The sequence below is a fragment of the Centropristis striata genome, chromosome 13, assembly GCF_030273125.1.
Source record: "Centropristis striata isolate RG_2023a ecotype Rhode Island chromosome 13, C.striata_1.0, whole genome shotgun sequence".
Taxonomy (NCBI): domain Eukaryota; kingdom Metazoa; phylum Chordata; class Actinopteri; order Perciformes; family Serranidae; genus Centropristis; species Centropristis striata.
Window position 1 is genome coordinate 12,222,866 of NC_081529.1, and position 17,173 is coordinate 12,240,038.

Consider the following 17,173-nt stretch of genomic DNA (forward strand, 5'->3'; position numbering starts at 1 on the left):
TATTCATTCATTACAGGTTTTTGTGGTTCATTTTTTCAGTTGTTTTTAAAAGAAATTATCTCGTGCTGCAATTTATTATATCAGAAAAACAATTCAAGCTGTACAATTACTATGGTCATAAATGTTTTATGTCGGTCAGAAAAAGTCAGCAACATGAGCTAAGACTGCCATCTAGTGGCAAAGGCTCTGTGAGGCCACACCAAGGACTTGGAGTGAAACACTCCCTCACATTCACTATCTCAGGTGTCCAGTGAAACTGGGAGGAGAACGTTGTTTGTGTGTCAACAAGGCCTTCTGACCACTGTGATGGTGTTATTCAGATGTGGCTGCAAGTATCAGCATTTTCATCTGAATGTCCAGTAGAAACAAGACACTGAGAGGTGATATGACTCAGTGTCCTCTTTCATACAGTACAACAGAGGATACTCCTACAATATACAGCTATTGTAAGTGGTTCATTTTACTAAATACTTTATAATAAGCATGTAGGACCTTTGAAATATATCAAGACTACTCTTGTATTGTATAAGCCTAACTTCTGGTGTACATTAAGGTATCAGCTGATATAACAAGCAGCAGAAGCACTTGACTGCCCTCTAGTGAATTCTGCAGTGAAGTTGAGTTTGAGCTTGAGTTTGATAAACATAATTTGGACGGCCAGGTAAACCTTAAACTAAAGCAAATACAGTGATATTCTGCTTTTTAAACACCCAAAAGCTTTTGAGGATTTTGTTTTTTATTTGAGGAATTCAAAATCTGCTTGCAGGAAACATCTGTTATCAGTTGAGCTCTGAAGGTTTCTCAGTTCCCCGACGCTTCTAAACATATCATCTTTAGAAGGTCACTTCCCTCTCTCTGCACCTCTGGGAACACACCTGTAGCACTAAAGCTTCTGTGGTAACCGTCAGAGCTACAAATAAACTTCTTGGAAACAAAAGAGCCATCTCTTACTGCACATTTTGCATACCATGTGTCCATGGCAGCAGCTTCACATGCATAAAGCAGACACACGTCTAGATAAATGAACAGAGGGATCAACGTCAGCAGATGCAGGACATGCACCTGATACAAGACAAGTATACTGGTTTATAATGTTTGTTGCTGCATGGTGCAGAGTTGTAGGTCCATGGTTTGTGTAGAGATAGATCAGTATATTTACATTTGTGTTCTTCTTTAAAAATATATTGTACATGTGTATGTGTATTGTATATTTCTACAAATATTGTAATCTATTCTAATTCAAAATTACACAATTCACAGTCCCACTAATGTACGACTAACTTTAAAGTTACATTTCAGAAGAAAAAAATGATCTCCCTTTGCATCACATACTGCAGCTTCATTAAAATGATTTGTGTAAGAAGACAACAGTGATCTATAAAGTGGAGGGACAGTGGAATAATGAGACTATTTAACTTTACAAAGTGACTATGTATGGAAAAGTTTTTTCCATACATCTTTTGTAAAGTATAAAAAGATAATAATCAAAGAATCATTGTTGTGAGAGAAGATGTGGACAAAATATTAACAGCCAATAATCAAGAATATGAATATAAAGATAAATATAGCAACATATCTCTATGGGCAAGAATAAACCCACACAATTTATTTTTTGGTCACAATTTTATAGTTTTATTGTTCATTCATTCATTCACCTTTATTTAACCAGGCAGGTCATTAAGAACAAATTCTTATTTACAATGACGGCCTGACAAGCGACAAGGGCCACTTGAGGGAAGGGGAGGTGGGCTAGGGAGTAAAACACAGTAAAGATCGTTAAAAATACAACAACAGGGTAGAGTGAGTTTAATCAAAATGAATGTTCTCCCGAGAATCCTGTACCCAATGCAGATGCTCCTTGTGAAGATAAATAATTCTGTTTTCTCTGATATTGATAAAGTTATTTCAAAATTTATCTGGCATGGGAAGAAACCGCGTCTCAGTTTGAAGACGTTGCGGCCGCCCAGGGAGAGTGGGGGTCTTTCATTGCCTGACTTTAAACTTTATAATTGGGTGTGTCATATGCGTATAGTGTTTGGGTGGCTGAAACATTTTATGGATCCTACACAGGAAACCCACATCGATGCTTGGCACTGCCCCTTATTGTCTCCACTTAGCCTTGTTGTTAATGAGAAGTCTTTGCTCTCTATCAAAGTAAAAAACAGTCATATTATGATGAACACAATCAGAACATGGGAGAGGATTGTTAAGCCCACTCAAAGTAAATGTCCCTCACCAGCTCTTCACCCTATTATTCAGAATAAGGCCTTTCCCCCAGGACTTGATAGAAATATATTCCAGTGCTGGTATGATCATGGTATTAAAATTGTTGGAGAATTTGATGTACCATCTCAACATTTTTATGGCTACCTCCAGGTCAAACATTTAATTAATAACCTAGGTCTCACTGAAGCCCAGCCAATAACCTCAGCTATTGACTCATTTTTGTCACAATGTCAACATAACAAGAAAATTATTTCCCATTTCTATAGGAAACTACAGTCCCTCAATCCATGTAATATTGATAAAATTAAAGATTTATGGCACAGGGACCTGGCAACTGAGTTTGAGGAGGAAGCATAGTCAGATGCAATAGCATCAATCGGCAAGATTTTTTTGTGCAACAGACTAACTGAGAGTCAGTATAGGATCCTTCATAGATTACAACGTACGCCCAAGTCCTTGAACTCTTTCTATCCTGAAATCTCTCCCCTGTGTAGTAAATGTAAACAAGAGGTTGGCTCTTACATACATTGCATCTGGCGCTGTCCTTTGAGATTTAAATTTTGGGAAAACGTCTCACAGGAAATCTAAATTTTTGTTTAGAACATACAGATAGATCCTGGTTTATTTTTACTTAATCTCTCAGGAGAGGGACTCTCTTTGTCAAGTGTTCAGCAAAAACTTCTGTATAAGTTACTTCTTTTAGCTAGGAGATTTTTTTATTTCAGTGGATCAAGCCCAGATCTCCATCTGTTAACCAGTGGTATGGAGAGATATTTAAAGTTCTGCTAATGGAGCGTCTGAGCTCAGTTTTAAAGGGGAACGAGAGTTATTTCAATAAGTTGTGGGCTCCCTTCTTGAACCGCCTACCAGGTGATGTAGCAGACTTAGTACGTAGAGGCCGCCGCAATGTGGATTGGCGCCCCCCTTGCATCTCTATATCTCCCTAATGTTCTTTCCCAAGTGTTGACTTTGTTTTATTGATATGGCTGTACAGTCCCCATTCCATGTATAATGTTAAAACAGTAAACTCTCTTAGAACTTTCCATGTAAGGTCCATTATAGTATTGCTATTCTTGTGTTTGTTTTATGTGAAGTATTTAATTGCCTCTGCTGTCATGTATGTTCTCTGTTTTGTATCTGCTTAAAAATGAATAAAATATTGGTTAAAAAAATAAATAAATAATAATAATAATAATATAATAACATTTCTAAACAACCAAAAAAAACAAAAACAAAAACCCACTTTGCTCTGGGGTGTCTACGTGGGAGTGGCATGAGCGTGTCATGGGCATGGCATGGGATGTGTCATGAGCATTGATGACACTTTGAAGTGGCGTTGGTGCTCGTGGTGCTTGTCGTGCCATGTTTTTGGCGGGCTTGTGTGACTCTTGTGTGGACACCTTCAAAATAAAGTGTTACCGTATCTCTGGTGCGATCTGCTGCTCGCGGAGAAAATAGAACTCCTACCTAATACTCGCGGAGAGTGCAACGGCGACCGCGGGACTGCTGTTCCGCGGCTGTAAAGCGCCCGGTGGAAATCAGGCTTAAGTCATTATTTCTCTTAAGTTACATAATTCACACACAATGTAATTACTACGCCAATAGCCATCCTTTGTTACATCTTTTTTGAGTGAAATGATCAATAAATGTCATATGTAACAAAAAAAAAAATACAGTAACAACAACTAGAAAATTTCCTCTGGGGAAATTTTGAAAGGGCCACGGGGGCTACTGCCGGTGTGTGTGTGTGTGTGTGTGTAATTAAAATCACATAAAGTTACTGTGTGTGTGTGTGTGTGTGTGTGTGTGTGCGTGTGTGTGTGCGTACATGCGCGTGCATGCGCGTGCGTGTGTTTGAAGCATGTGTATGCATGTGTGAGGAGTGTGCGTGCTTACGCCCATGTGTGTGTATCTGTAACTGTAATCACATCAAAGATCAAAGGCAATCAGATCAAAGCAATCAACAGAATTAACTGACAACACCTGTTAATGAAAGAGTGACAGCAGCCAGAGGTGGAATGGAATTTCTGGCCTCGAACAGAAAGCATTTTTGGCAAAACCATAATACCTATCATTGATCCGACTTCACTTTGAGCGTCCCGAGTTCTTCCTGAACGTCTACATATGTTGTTTTTTTTAAGAAAAATGAAAAAATAGCTTTGTTAGAGCGATCTAAAAAAACTGTTCCATCTTCCTTTTTTCCAAAATCTTCCTGCGTTTTTAATATGGGACCCAATGAGGCTGTTGGTGGTGTTGGTGGCGCATCTGTGCGTCGTACGCCCAAACTATGACTCTGACAGCTTTACCAGAGGATTGTGAGAGAAGACAAATTTTCCTACATTTCTTTTTTTTTTTTTATTTTTTTTTTTGGGCTTTTTCATGCCTTTAATGGATAGGATAGCTGAAGATAGACAGGAAGCAGGGGGCAGAGAGAGGGGAATGACATGCAGTAAACGGCCGTCCGATGCGGGACTCGAACCGGGGCCAGCTGCAGTGAGGACTGTAGCCTCTACACATGGGGCCTGCGTAACCCACTACGCTACCGACCACCCCTTTCCTACGTTTCTATGTATAAATTATTTCTGTAGAGTGGAATTTGCGGCCTGGAGCAAAGTTTTCTAATTTATTTCTGTACTCTCTGCATTTGGTAAAGTCATTACAAGTGGCATCATGGGTCCACTCGCTGCGTTGCCCGGCTGTGGCAGCTGTGCCCGTCTGGCTGACAAGATCGCCAAGCTAGAAGGTATGATCTCTACCCTTCATGAAATCCGGGAAGCAGAGGGGCTGATGGATACAGTGACTCTCCCGGCAGCGCTGACCTGCTCCACCAGCGCTGTAGTCCCCGCTGCAGGCCGCATCGGCCCCGCCGAGCTGGCCTCGGAAGCCTCCTCACCTCCTGAGGCGTTTTTTTTTTAAATTTTCCACAAGGGGGGTCAGGAGGGGAGGCGGTACTGCGTCACTTTTAAAAGAAACACTGAACCCAAAAGAGGTTTCTTTTAACAGTTACACATTATTTGAATATCACGCCTTTGTTTTTAGCAGCCCTCCAATTATCTGCATCACAGTTTACAGACCACCTCAATATTCTTCCTCTTTTATCAGTGAATTTTCAGAATTTTTATCAATCATACACATCACTTACAACAGGGTTTTAATAGCTGGTGATTTTAATTTACATATTGACAATATCTCGGACACAATGTCCAGAGAATTTTTTTATTTTTTTTTTAAGATAATTTTTTTGCATTTTACTGCTTTATTAGATAGCGACAGATAGAAAGGGGGAGACAGAGGGGAAGAAGAATAGAATAGAAGAATAGAATTATTTATTGTCATTGCACAAAAATACAACGAAATTGGATGGCAGTCCTCTTGGTGCTTATAGATTAAAAATGAATAAATAAAGGCAAATAGAGTTCTCACATAATACAAGACAAAATAAAACATACTTGTCCAGCTATTCACAGACATTCACAGACAGCCCCCCTCTCTACCCTCCCATATTCCCACATACATTCACATAAATTTTCTAGTGCATGTTTTGAATGAGAAAAGTGCATACAGTCCGACACTCAGAGGGGCTCAGTCTCTAAGTGACCGTGTGTGAGGGTGGCTGGAAGTGTTCAGTGTCCGTATTGCGATGGGGTAAAAACTGTTTTTGAATCTGTTTGTGTGTGATTTGATGGACATGAAACGTTTTCCGGACGGCAGCAGTACAAACATATGATGACCTGGGTGTGAGGGGTCTTTCACAATGTTTGCAGATCTGGTGACAGCGGGAACTGAAAATGTCCTGCAGGGAAGGCAGGGCACAGCCGGTGATTTTTTGGGCGGTGTTGATGATCCTTTGTAAGGCCTTCTTGTCCGCTGCTGAGCAGCTGCTATACCAGGTGGAAATGCAGTAGGCCAGCACACTTTCAATGGAGCAGCGGTAGAATGACACCAGCAGTTTCTCCTCCAGGTGGTGTTTCCTGAGTATTCTCAGGAAGTGGAGTCGCTGCTGGGCCTTCTTGACCATGTGGTGGGTGTTGGTAGTCCAGGAAAGGTTCTCTGTGATGTGTGTACCCAGGAACTTAAAGACAGGGACCCTCTCCACACATTCCCCGTTAATGTGGAGCGGCTCTATGTCTGTCTTTTTCCTTCGAAAGTCCATGATTATTTCTTTTGTTTTGGAAGTGTTGAGGATGAGATTGTTGTCCTTACACAAACCCACCAGTCTGCAGACTTCCTCCCGATAGGCGGCCTCGTCTCCCCCTGAGATGAGACCAACGACGGTTGTGTCGTCCCATACTTGACGATGGTGTTGGTAGGGTGGGTGGGGGTGCAGTCGTAGGTGTAGAGAGAATACAGCAGGGGACTCAAAACACAGCCCTGGGGGGAGCCAGTGCTGAGTGTGAGTTGGGATGAGATGTGTTGGCCTATTCTCACTGTTTGAGGTCGGTTGGTTAGGAAGTCCATAATCCATTGGCAGATGGATGAGGAGATTCCCAGGTTGGTGAGTTTGGTGACAAGTCTCCCCGGAATTATGGTGTTAAATGCAGAGCTGAATTCTACAAAGAGCATCCTCACATAGCTCCCCTGGTGTTCTAGGTGGGACAGTGCACTGTGGAGAGCAGTGCTGATGGCATCTTCTGTAGATCTTCCTGCTCTATATGCATACTGGTGTGGATCAAAGGTGGGTGGGAGGCTGGCTAGGATGTGCTGCTGGATCAGCGGCCCGAAGCACTTGGTGATCACTGGTGTGAGTGCCACTGGGCAGTAGTCATTTAAGCTGGTTATGGTAGTTTTTTTGGGTAGGGGAATTATTGTAGCAGATTTGAGGCATGGCGGGACGATGGCTTTGGACAGAGACAGGTTGAAGAGTCTAGTGAAGATAGCCGAGAGCTGTGACGCACAGACTCAGTACCCTCCCTGTGACCCCGTCTGGACCGGCAGCTTTCCTAGGATTTACTCCACTGAGCATCCGCCTCACCTCATGTTCCTGCACAGTGAGCGTATAGCTGGTGTTGCAGACAGGAGAAGGTGTGATGACCCCGACATTGGTGGTGCTCACCTCGAAGCAGGCAAAGAAGCAGTTGAGTTTCTCTGCCAGTGAAGTGTCCCCCTCTGCAGCGGTGCTCCTGTTGCCTCTGTAGTTGGTGATCTGCTGGATGCCCTGCCACGCCCTTCGTGGGTTGTTGTTGTTGAAGACATGCAGCAAAGGGACCTCAGGCCGGATTTGAACCCGGGTCTACCAGTGTGAGCCACCGGGACGCCCCATGTCCAGAGAATTTTTAAACATTTTATGCTGCCTAGATTTTAAACAGCACGTCGCGCAGCCAACTCACAACAGAGGACGCACCCTGGACCTGGTCATAACCTACGGCCTGTCCGCTGGTGTGTCCTCTGTTGTGGACCTGGCTGTGTCTGACCACTACTGTGTGTATTTTAACATTGCCAGTTTTAACCTTCAGGAGGCCCCGGTGAGAACAGTGAGGAAACGTTACCTGTCTTCTGAAGTGGCTGCAAATTTTATCGAGATTTTTCAGAGCACCCCTGCTGAGGTTTTACCTGCACCCTGTGATTTTATTGTTGACAATTTTAATTCCAAACTAAAATCAACACTGGACTTGGTGGCTCCACTTTTAACTAAAACTGCAAAAACAAAACCTGTACCACCATGGAGAACCGCTAACATCAAAAAACTAAAAAGAAAGTGCAGAGAGAAGGTGGAGAAAAACGAAATTGACAGTTCATCATGAAATATTAAGTGAACAACTCAAAACCTACAATAACGCAGTCAAACAAGCAAGAATTTCCCATTTCTCAAAACTCATAACAGACAATAAATACAACCCCAGGTTTCTTTTCTCCACCTTTGATCTTTTAACCAACACCAGTTTTAATAAAGCTCACATGACACCATCAGAGGCCCTCTGCGAGGACTTTGCAGACCACCTCAGAAGTAAGATCGGTGGTATCAAATCCAGTCTTTTATCCCAGAATGTAACTTTTTACACACCTGAACCATCGCTCTTATCTGAGGAAACACTGGAGAGTTTTGCCCTGGTTGATGCAAGGACACTTGGTCGAGTTTTCTCCCAAGTAAACCCAACAATCTGCCTTTTAGATCCTATTCCCACATCGCTCTTAAAATAATTTTATGGTTTCTCTGAGGAACAGATCTTAAATGTTTTGAATTGCTGTCTTCAGACGGGTGTCTTCCCTACTGCCTACAAAACGGCAGTGGTGAAGCCCCTTCTGAAGAAGAGTAATTTAGACCCCAACATTTAAATAACCACCGGTCTGTATCCAACTCACCATTTTTAATTAAATTTTTTAGAAAGACTGGTTTTTAACCAGTTAAATTATTTTTTAAAAAGAAACAAGATTTTAGAGAAATATCAATCTGGTTTTAGAATGAACCACAGTACCGAGACAGCTCTTTAAAGATTTAAAATGACTTCAGGTGTAATTTAGATTCACAAAAATTAACAGTCTTGGTTCTACTGGATCTCAGCGCCGCCTTTGATACAGTAGACCATCACATTTTATTAAACAGACTCGGAACCCTGGTCGGCCTCTCTGGTATTGTTTTTAACTGGTTCAGTTCTTATCTCTCAGATCGAATTTTCTTTGTAAGTATGGATACATGCTCCTCCAGAACACATGAAATCAAGTGTGGGGTTCCCCAAAAGTCAATTTTAGGTCCAATTCTTTTTAATCTCTATATGCTTCCCCTTGGGGACATCATCAGGAGACACGGCATCAGCTTCCACAGCTACGCTGATGAAACACAGCTGTACATCGCCGTGTCTCCTGATGACACAGAGCCAATTGATTCCCTTTTAAACTGTATTTTAGATATCAAGTCATGGATGGCAGTGAACTTCCTACAGCTCAACCAGGACAAAACAGAGGTTTTAGTCATCGGTCCTGAAGGCAAGAGAGAGAAACTTTTACCAAAACTACGAGATTTTAAAACTTCACAATGTGTAAAGAATCTGGGCGTCATTTTCAACTCTGAGCTCAATTTTATTCCTCATATTAAAAATGTAACTAAGATAGGTTTTTATCATCTTAAGAATATAGCCAGAGTACGCCCGTTTCTCTCTCAGGCCAACACGGAGGTGCTGATGCATGATTTTATCTCTTGTTGTTTAGACTACTGTAATGCTCTGCTCTCTGGTCTTCCCAAAAAGAGCATCCACAATTTACAATTATTACAAAACTCAGCCGCACGCGTGCTAACGAGGACCAGAGGGCGAGACCACATTACACCGGTTTTAAAATCACTGCATTGGCTCCCCGTGTGTTTCAGGATCGATTTTAAGGTTCTTTTATTCGTTTTTAAATGTCTTAACGGTCTTGGGCCATCTTATCTATTGGATATGCTTTTGTCATATCAACCATCGCGGGTCCTGAGGTCCTCTGGCACCGGCCTTTTATTTATTCCAAAAGTTAAAACTAAAACCTACGGGGAGGCTGCATTCAGCCATTATGGCCCACACCTATGGAACAGCCTGCCAGAGGACATCAGGACAGCAGAGACTGTTGATATTTTGAAAAGGAGGCTCAAGAACCACCTGTTTGGTCTAGCTTTTAACTGATTATTATAGTTTTTATCCTGTCCTGTTGTCTCTTAGTCTTTTAGTTCTTATCCTTTCCTGTTGTCTTTTAGTCTTTTAGTTTTTATCCTGTCCTGTTGTCTTTTAGTCTTTTAGTTTTTATCCTGTCCTGTTGTCTCTAAGTCTTTTAGTTCTTATCCTGTCCTGTTGTCTTTTAGTTCTTATCCTGTCCTGTTGTGTTTTAGTCTTTTAGTTTTTATCCTGTCCTGTTGTCTTTTAGTTCTTATCCTGTCCTGTTGTCTTTTAGTCTTTTAGTTCTCATCCTGTCCTGTTGTGTTTTAGTCTTTTAGTTTTTACCCTGTCCTGTTGTCTTTTAGTTCTTATCCTGTCCTGTTGTCTTTTAGTCTTTTAGTTCTTATCCTGTCCTGTTGTCTTTTAGCTTTTAGCTCCAGTGTTCCCTCATGGGGGTCTCCGCAGTGTGTTGGGTCTGCCCATGGGGATGTGGTCTTGGAGATTCCCTGGGCTCGGGGGACTAGGTGGCTCTGCACCATGTGTGGAGTCGGCCCCGGTCTACCCGGGTCGTGGTGGTCTCTGTGACTGCGTCCTCTATGGCTGTGGGCTCTGCCACCTCTCAGTGTGGATGCTCCCACAGGTTGTTTTTTCCTCATCTGGATCCTCGGTGCCTTGCCATGTCTCTACACTTTCAATCAATATGTGCTGTGTGTGAGTCTGAGTGTGTGTTTGTGTGCGTGCGTGTCTATGTGCATGTGTGTGTACATACAGATGTGTATGTGGGGATGGGAGGGGTGGGTTTTGTCATTTTTATTGTCTGTTTTTATTCTTATTTTTTGTAAAGCACTTTGTGCTACATTTCTATGTATGAAAAGCGCTATATAAATAAAGTTTGATTGATTGATTGATTGATTGATTGATTGATATAATCATATACAGAAATATATTTTATCCCATTAGAAAAATGAGTCAAATTGTTATACATTATTAAAAAAGAAAACTATCATGTAATAAAAAACAATCACTCGACAACTTTAAATACTCAGCATCTAACAATGGACAGTCTATCAGTCGGTGTCTCTTTCTAAATATCATTAAAAAGAGACAACAGCAACACATGATTATTTTCAGAGTCACTAAAATGTGGAAAGGAGTGTGGGAGTGGAGGTGGTGAGATAAGAGGAGGCCTGGTCATGGAGGACTTTGTTAGTGAAGAAAATAGGGAAAAGTTGAGCAGTTTTTGAAATGTGGCGTCCATACATGAATTAACATGGTGAGGTTGTTGATCAGGGTGGAGATAGGTCAGTGATGATGGAGTCGGTGGAAATCTAGAGGTGGATATAATCAGTGTGAAAGTGGAGATCATGATGACAAATGATATCACAGAGGGGGGCATGTAGAAATTAAACAGCAGAGGACCAAGCACCAAGCCCTGGGGATGCCTTGGTACAGAATAAACATGGTAAAGATGAAGTTGTTAGGCTGATGTACTGATGTCTGTCAGTGAGATATAGATTAATAATCCAGGAAATAGCAGCACAGGTCATGCTGAGGGCTGATTCAAGGTGATGATGTACTGAGGACAAGTCAAGTATGATTCTGTTTCTCTGAAAGAAACAAGGCTGGCATCTTCACATCTGGCTTTAAGCAGTCCATGTCAGACAAGTCTGTACTTTAATGTGCAGACTCAGAAGAATGTAAAATCAACTTTCCATCGATCAAACTATGGATTTGCAATATTAATTATTATTGAGTTTAATACAGGCTGCAGTTAAGTCCAAGTGACACTGGGAGAGAAGCGGTTCTGTTAGCAGCTACTACAAACATTGGATCAGACAGCCTGCAGGGAAAGGACTGGAGTGGATGAGTAGGGACATGTGAAAGATTCACTGAAGAACAAGTTCAGTATCAGCCTCGACTCTTCCAGCAACACAGTGACTCCAAACAGACAGAATATTATGAATGTTATGATATTATTGTTTATTGTTTATATTATTATTATATTATTGTGCCACACACCCACAGTGACACAAAGCATCAGTAGAGCTGAACAAAAATAAATGGGAAGTCTACGAACAAAGGTTCTTAAACTCATTTTACAGCAACATTTTATATAAAAAAGAATTTGAAATTATAATATTTGAGCCTCAAGCCTTTCCAACTACAGTAGAAATTAACGCTTTAAAGTCAGCTTCTCTTCCATGACAGCTTTGTTTCAAGAAAATGTGAATCATTTCTGCTTAAATGACTAAATCAAAAGTCTTTAGCCAACTTCATTGTGATCAAAGTCAAACCTAACAATCTAAACTGTCAGAGATTCAAGTTCCACCTTCTCTTTCTTTGAGATGAAGAACAACGCCTGAAAGTTTCATCTCCATTTAGAATTATTTGAATATACTTTAGTCAGCTGATTTAGTGTCAACAGTATGTAAATCTGCCTCCTTTTGTTGCCTCATAAAGAAGTGAAGTGAAGTGTGTGTGTGTCAGTGAGAGGAGAGAAGAGCTCACATCAGTTCAGCTTCAACATCAACCATGTTCTCTGTAGCTCTGATACTGCTGCTGGCAGCTGGATCCTGTGAGCAGCTTTCAGTGGATTCACACTAATAAACACATTAGAAACACTCAATATTCACATGAATGATGGAGATCATGTTGATTTGTGTTTCCACAGGTGTGAACAGTATTGATCTCATCCAGCCAGACTCAATGGTTGTGCAGCCTGGACAGTCTTTGGCCATCAGCTGTCAGGTCTCTGGTTATTCTCTGACTGATGACAGCTATGCAACAGGTTGGATCAGACAGTGTGAAGGAAAACCCATGGACTGGATTATACATCGATGGGGTGGAGGTAGCGTTTATCAAAATAATGCTCTTAAGAACAAGTTCCTTTACCACACACACACTTCTACAAGCTCAGTGACATTAACAGGAAAGAATCTGCAGCCTGAGGACACAGCTGTGTATTACTGTGTCCGTGTAGCTCCACAGTGATACAAACCACCAACAGACCTGCACAAATACTCAGCAACCATGTGACTCAACCACAAAAACAACTTCTAAATGTGAACATTATCAAAATAAACACTCTTTACTCAGTATAGAAGAGACTTAAAATAACTTTTTTTCCCCACAATGCAAAATGTACATAACACATTTTTTTTAAATGCATCTGTTGTTTATTTGGAGAAGAGATGAGGAACCTCTTTTCCTGTTTTAATGGGGAGGAATAACATCTGAAAACGTCACTATAACCTAATCCTGTAATTAGACCAATGTGGAAAATAAATCTCTAATCAGCTTCACCGTGAGTTAAAGATTGTCATTGTAGATCGTTGTAGTTTAAATATTTTCCATCAGTTCAGAAATGAGTTTCCAGGGCTTTGATATTTGAGTTTCCTCTGCTGTTGTAGAGATACTCTACTTATAGAAATGTGTCACATGTTCCTTTTTAAACCTGCAGAGGGAGGTCTATGCAAACTCTTGCTCTCTTATAAACACACCATCAGAAACTGAGAGCGTTTCTATATTTCTGAAACACTCAGGTCAGAAAGCTCTGAACTACAGTGTTTATCACAGAATGGACAATACAATTATCTGGAGTTTATTATTTGCAGTTGCTATTCATGGTGAGAAAATCAATGGTGCTTTTTAAATGTCCGACCTGTGATTTACAAGTTTGATGGATAATGATCAAAATGTTTCTACTTCCAGGAGTTTGGAGTGAGATCAAACTGGAGCAGTCTCCCTCTGAGGGGAAGAGACCTGGAGAGACAGTGAAGATGTCATGCATCATATCTGGTTATAGCATGACGAGCAACTATCTCCACTGGATACGACAGAGGTCAGGGAAAGCTCTGGAGTGGATTGGGAGGATGGATTCAGGCAAAAACTCTGCTAGCTACGGCAGCTCCTTTCAAAGCCGTTTCATCATGACTGAAGATGTTCCCAGCAGCACTCAGTACCTCGAGGTCAAGAGCCTGACAGCAGAAGATTCTGCTGTTTACTTCTGTGCTCGAGAGACACAGTGACTGAAGACAGTAGAGCAGCTGCACAAAAACCTCCACAGACAACAAACAGCAAAGTGATCTCAATGATATAATTTATTGTTTCTTTTCAGAGTTTTCTCACCATAATCAATGATGATTGTATACACCTCATATTACAGTTTTTTTCAGTCGCCAAGAAGCGCTTACCCATACTTCAGATACTTTTTCAAAACCCTTCACACAATTAGCACAGCATGGTATTTTGTAGCCATACCATTCACACATTTCATGTCGTTTCCACACAATATGCAGTCAAACACATTTCCTTAACAGACAAGCTATACCTCGCAACAAAATTATGGATTGTTTTTGTATTATTTAAGAATGTTAATGCTCATTTGTGTTTCATGGATATTTTGTTCACTGTAAGCAATACTGTAAAACTTTTTCTGTTCTATCATATTCTAAACAGTACTTCTAATGTACCTCCTAAAATAAAGTTTTTCTCAATTGCTAAAACACATTTTTCGAATCCTCCTGTCCTTTTCTCAGAATTCTTATTGCAGGAGAATTGTGTTTAGAGTTTTGCAAAAGGAATGACTGAGATCTGCAAATAGTGTTTTACTAGATGAAGATAGTTTATGGTTTTGTCAAAAAGATTTTTGATTCGGGGAATGAGTTTAGACAACCAAGCAATCAATTCACACAACAGAAATTTTTGTTTTAGCAATTGAAAAAAACTGTAAACAGTAAAGGAAAAAACAAACTGATTTGCTTTCTACTGGAATGATTTTGAATGTGAACATTACATGTGGACACACAGTTCCCAACCAAGAAATTTAGTGTAAAAATGGTGGATTGCATGTTTTGCATGCATATACCTGTAAAACTGAAACATAAAAGTCTATGCACTTTTTGTAATGTCAACAACAGCCAGTATTTTGAAACCTGGTGTACTTTGATTGACTGCATGTACCTTGTAAAGTGAAAACAAGTGTTGTTCTTTCACAGAATTTCATTTTGAGTCAGATTTCCAGTGTTTTGGTAAAGTTAGTGTGTGCAGAGAAAGATGTGTTCTATTTTGAAATGAAGAGTTAGTATATATTTAAAAAAATGGGTTTTTGAGAAGAAAATTATCCATTTGGTCAATTGTGTTTTGTAGGTGTGAGTCTGTGTTAAGAGTTTAGAAAAAGTATCTGAAGTATGGGTAAGCGCTTGTTAGCGATTGAAAAAAACTGTATACAGGTAAATACACCTTCATGAACCTGAGATAGACTCTTCTTATGAGCTTCATTCAGAATAAATTGAAGAAAACATTTTTCTAGATATTTGTGATGAGGCCCATTTTGCAAATATGTATTTTGATGTTTTTGTTATTATTACTGTCATTTTATTGTTTTAATTATCTTTAAATAATTATCAATAATCACTTCCAAAAAGCGTTCCTGTCTCTGTGTTATTGTATAACCATTAAAAGGACAAAAACGTAATAAATTATAAGTGATTCATTAAACTCTGTGTTTTCAGAAGCCCCTCCCTCCCCATGATGTGCTGATGCAAATGTTCAGTGTGTGCAGTGTACTTTTGTCCTGCTGACTGCTCTTGTACTTTGTGTGGAGCATCAGAGGTCACATCTCCAGCCTCAGGATGATCAACACACTCACTCTTCTGCTGGTTGCTCTCTCTCTGCCCTGTGAGTTCTCCTGCTGACTGCTGTTTGATCTTTGATCAGACAACATGGACTGATGGTCGCTCAGTGAGACCAGAAAACTTCCCACATGACTGTCTCACTTTCTTCTGTGGTTCCTCTCTCCTTTCATCTCATCAGGTTGTACAGGTCAGAGCATGGAGTCCATTCCTTCCAGTTCAGTGGTGAAAAAGCCCGGGGAGACTCTCAGTCTCTCCTGCAGGGGATCTGGCTTCACATTTAGCTGCTGTGACGTAAGCTGGATCAGACAACCTGCAGGAAAAGCTCTGGAATGGATCGGCCGTGTTTACAGCGATGCAAGTAGAACAGATTATGCCAGCAGCATGCAAGGACAAATAGAAGTCACCAGAGATAATAGCAAGAGCATGACGTATCTGAGACTGTCCAACTTACAGCCAGAGGACTCTGCTGTGTATTACTGTGCCAAACACACAGTGGTTAAAGGAAGCAGAGAGGCTCTACAAAAACCTCAAACTAGTTATTCTCACAAGTACCAACAGGTGGCAGTAGAAGATAAGAAGTCAGATGACACAAAGGAGAGGATGTCTCTAAACACACACACACACACACACACACACACAGTGAAAGCAACAGTTGATGCTGTGGTTTGTGACTTCCTGTGTTGTCAGGTTAAAAATGGTTAATAATGTTCCCATTGTTGATTTCATGAATAACAGCAGGTATTGATAATATATTTGGACATTTATACATGATGTGTCTAGAACATGGATAGACCACCAAACGCTGCTGAGCAAAATAAGTGAATATGTTAAATTTTACAATTGACAAACATAGCAGTTAAATAATTTGAAAATCATGAATTCATTTGTCATTATTACAAAAATAATATGAAAGAAAGATATAAATCATATATGACACAATGAGCAGATATAACTTTTTTTCACCCTGTCAATTAACTGGGCAAGTAAGAACAATAAATGTTTTTTGTGACAAAGCTCCTGGTACAAAGACAATGGCCCTCATTTATCAAACGAGCGTACGTCAGAAAGTGAGCGTAAAGTGGGCGTAAGATGATTTCTACGCAAGCCTCGGCATTTATCAATTTGGACGTGAGCGGACGGTACGATCAGATCTCACGTCTGCTCTCAGCTCGTGTACGCAAATCTGAGTCAGCGTGAATTCCACACGTCTGAGTCTGAGAATTGATCTTAGACTATTGTATCGATGCCTGGAGCTGATAAAACTCTGTGGTGTTTTGATTTTTAATAGTGACAAAGCAAAACATGTTTAGACTACATCATTTATCACTAAAACATAATCCAAAAATAAATACACCCTGCAATCGTGAAATTCTTTAAACAGAACACCAGCTGAGGATATTAAATGTTGTTGTCTTCTGCTGTTTACTGTTATCCAGCTCCGACACCAGAGCGTCAGCGTCTCTTTTACCAGCGGTTCTGACCGGATAGAAACATTTCCAATCAGCGTTGTCACACGCTCCTCTGACTAGGACATCATTATTAGTAAATGTAAAGAGGTGAATAATATATCTCCATCATAATAATAGCAATATTCGGATATTATATAGATTATCAGGCTTTATATATCACGATGTAATTACTCAAACCTCGCCGGGAGTTTAATGGTCCGCTACTCTGCTGACAGCACCACTGATTTCCTTCTTTTTCACTTTTTATGCTGCCAAACAAAACTAGTTTGTTGTGTTGCTGCTG

The 17,173-nt window shown here is 40.5% G+C and overlaps 1 gene segment (V, D, J or C); it reads left to right on the plus strand.

Annotated features, from left to right (window-relative positions):
- Nucleotides 1-15,418: 15,418 nt before the first annotated feature.
- Nucleotides 15,419-17,173, plus strand: part of LOC131982832 (immunoglobulin gamma-1 heavy chain-like) — a 47,801-nt gene continuing 46,046 nt past the window's right edge. Inside the window, 2 exon segments of the C gene segment in view lie at nt 15,419-15,464; nt 15,600-15,911. Coding sequence covers nt 15,419-15,464; nt 15,600-15,911 — 358 coding nt within the window.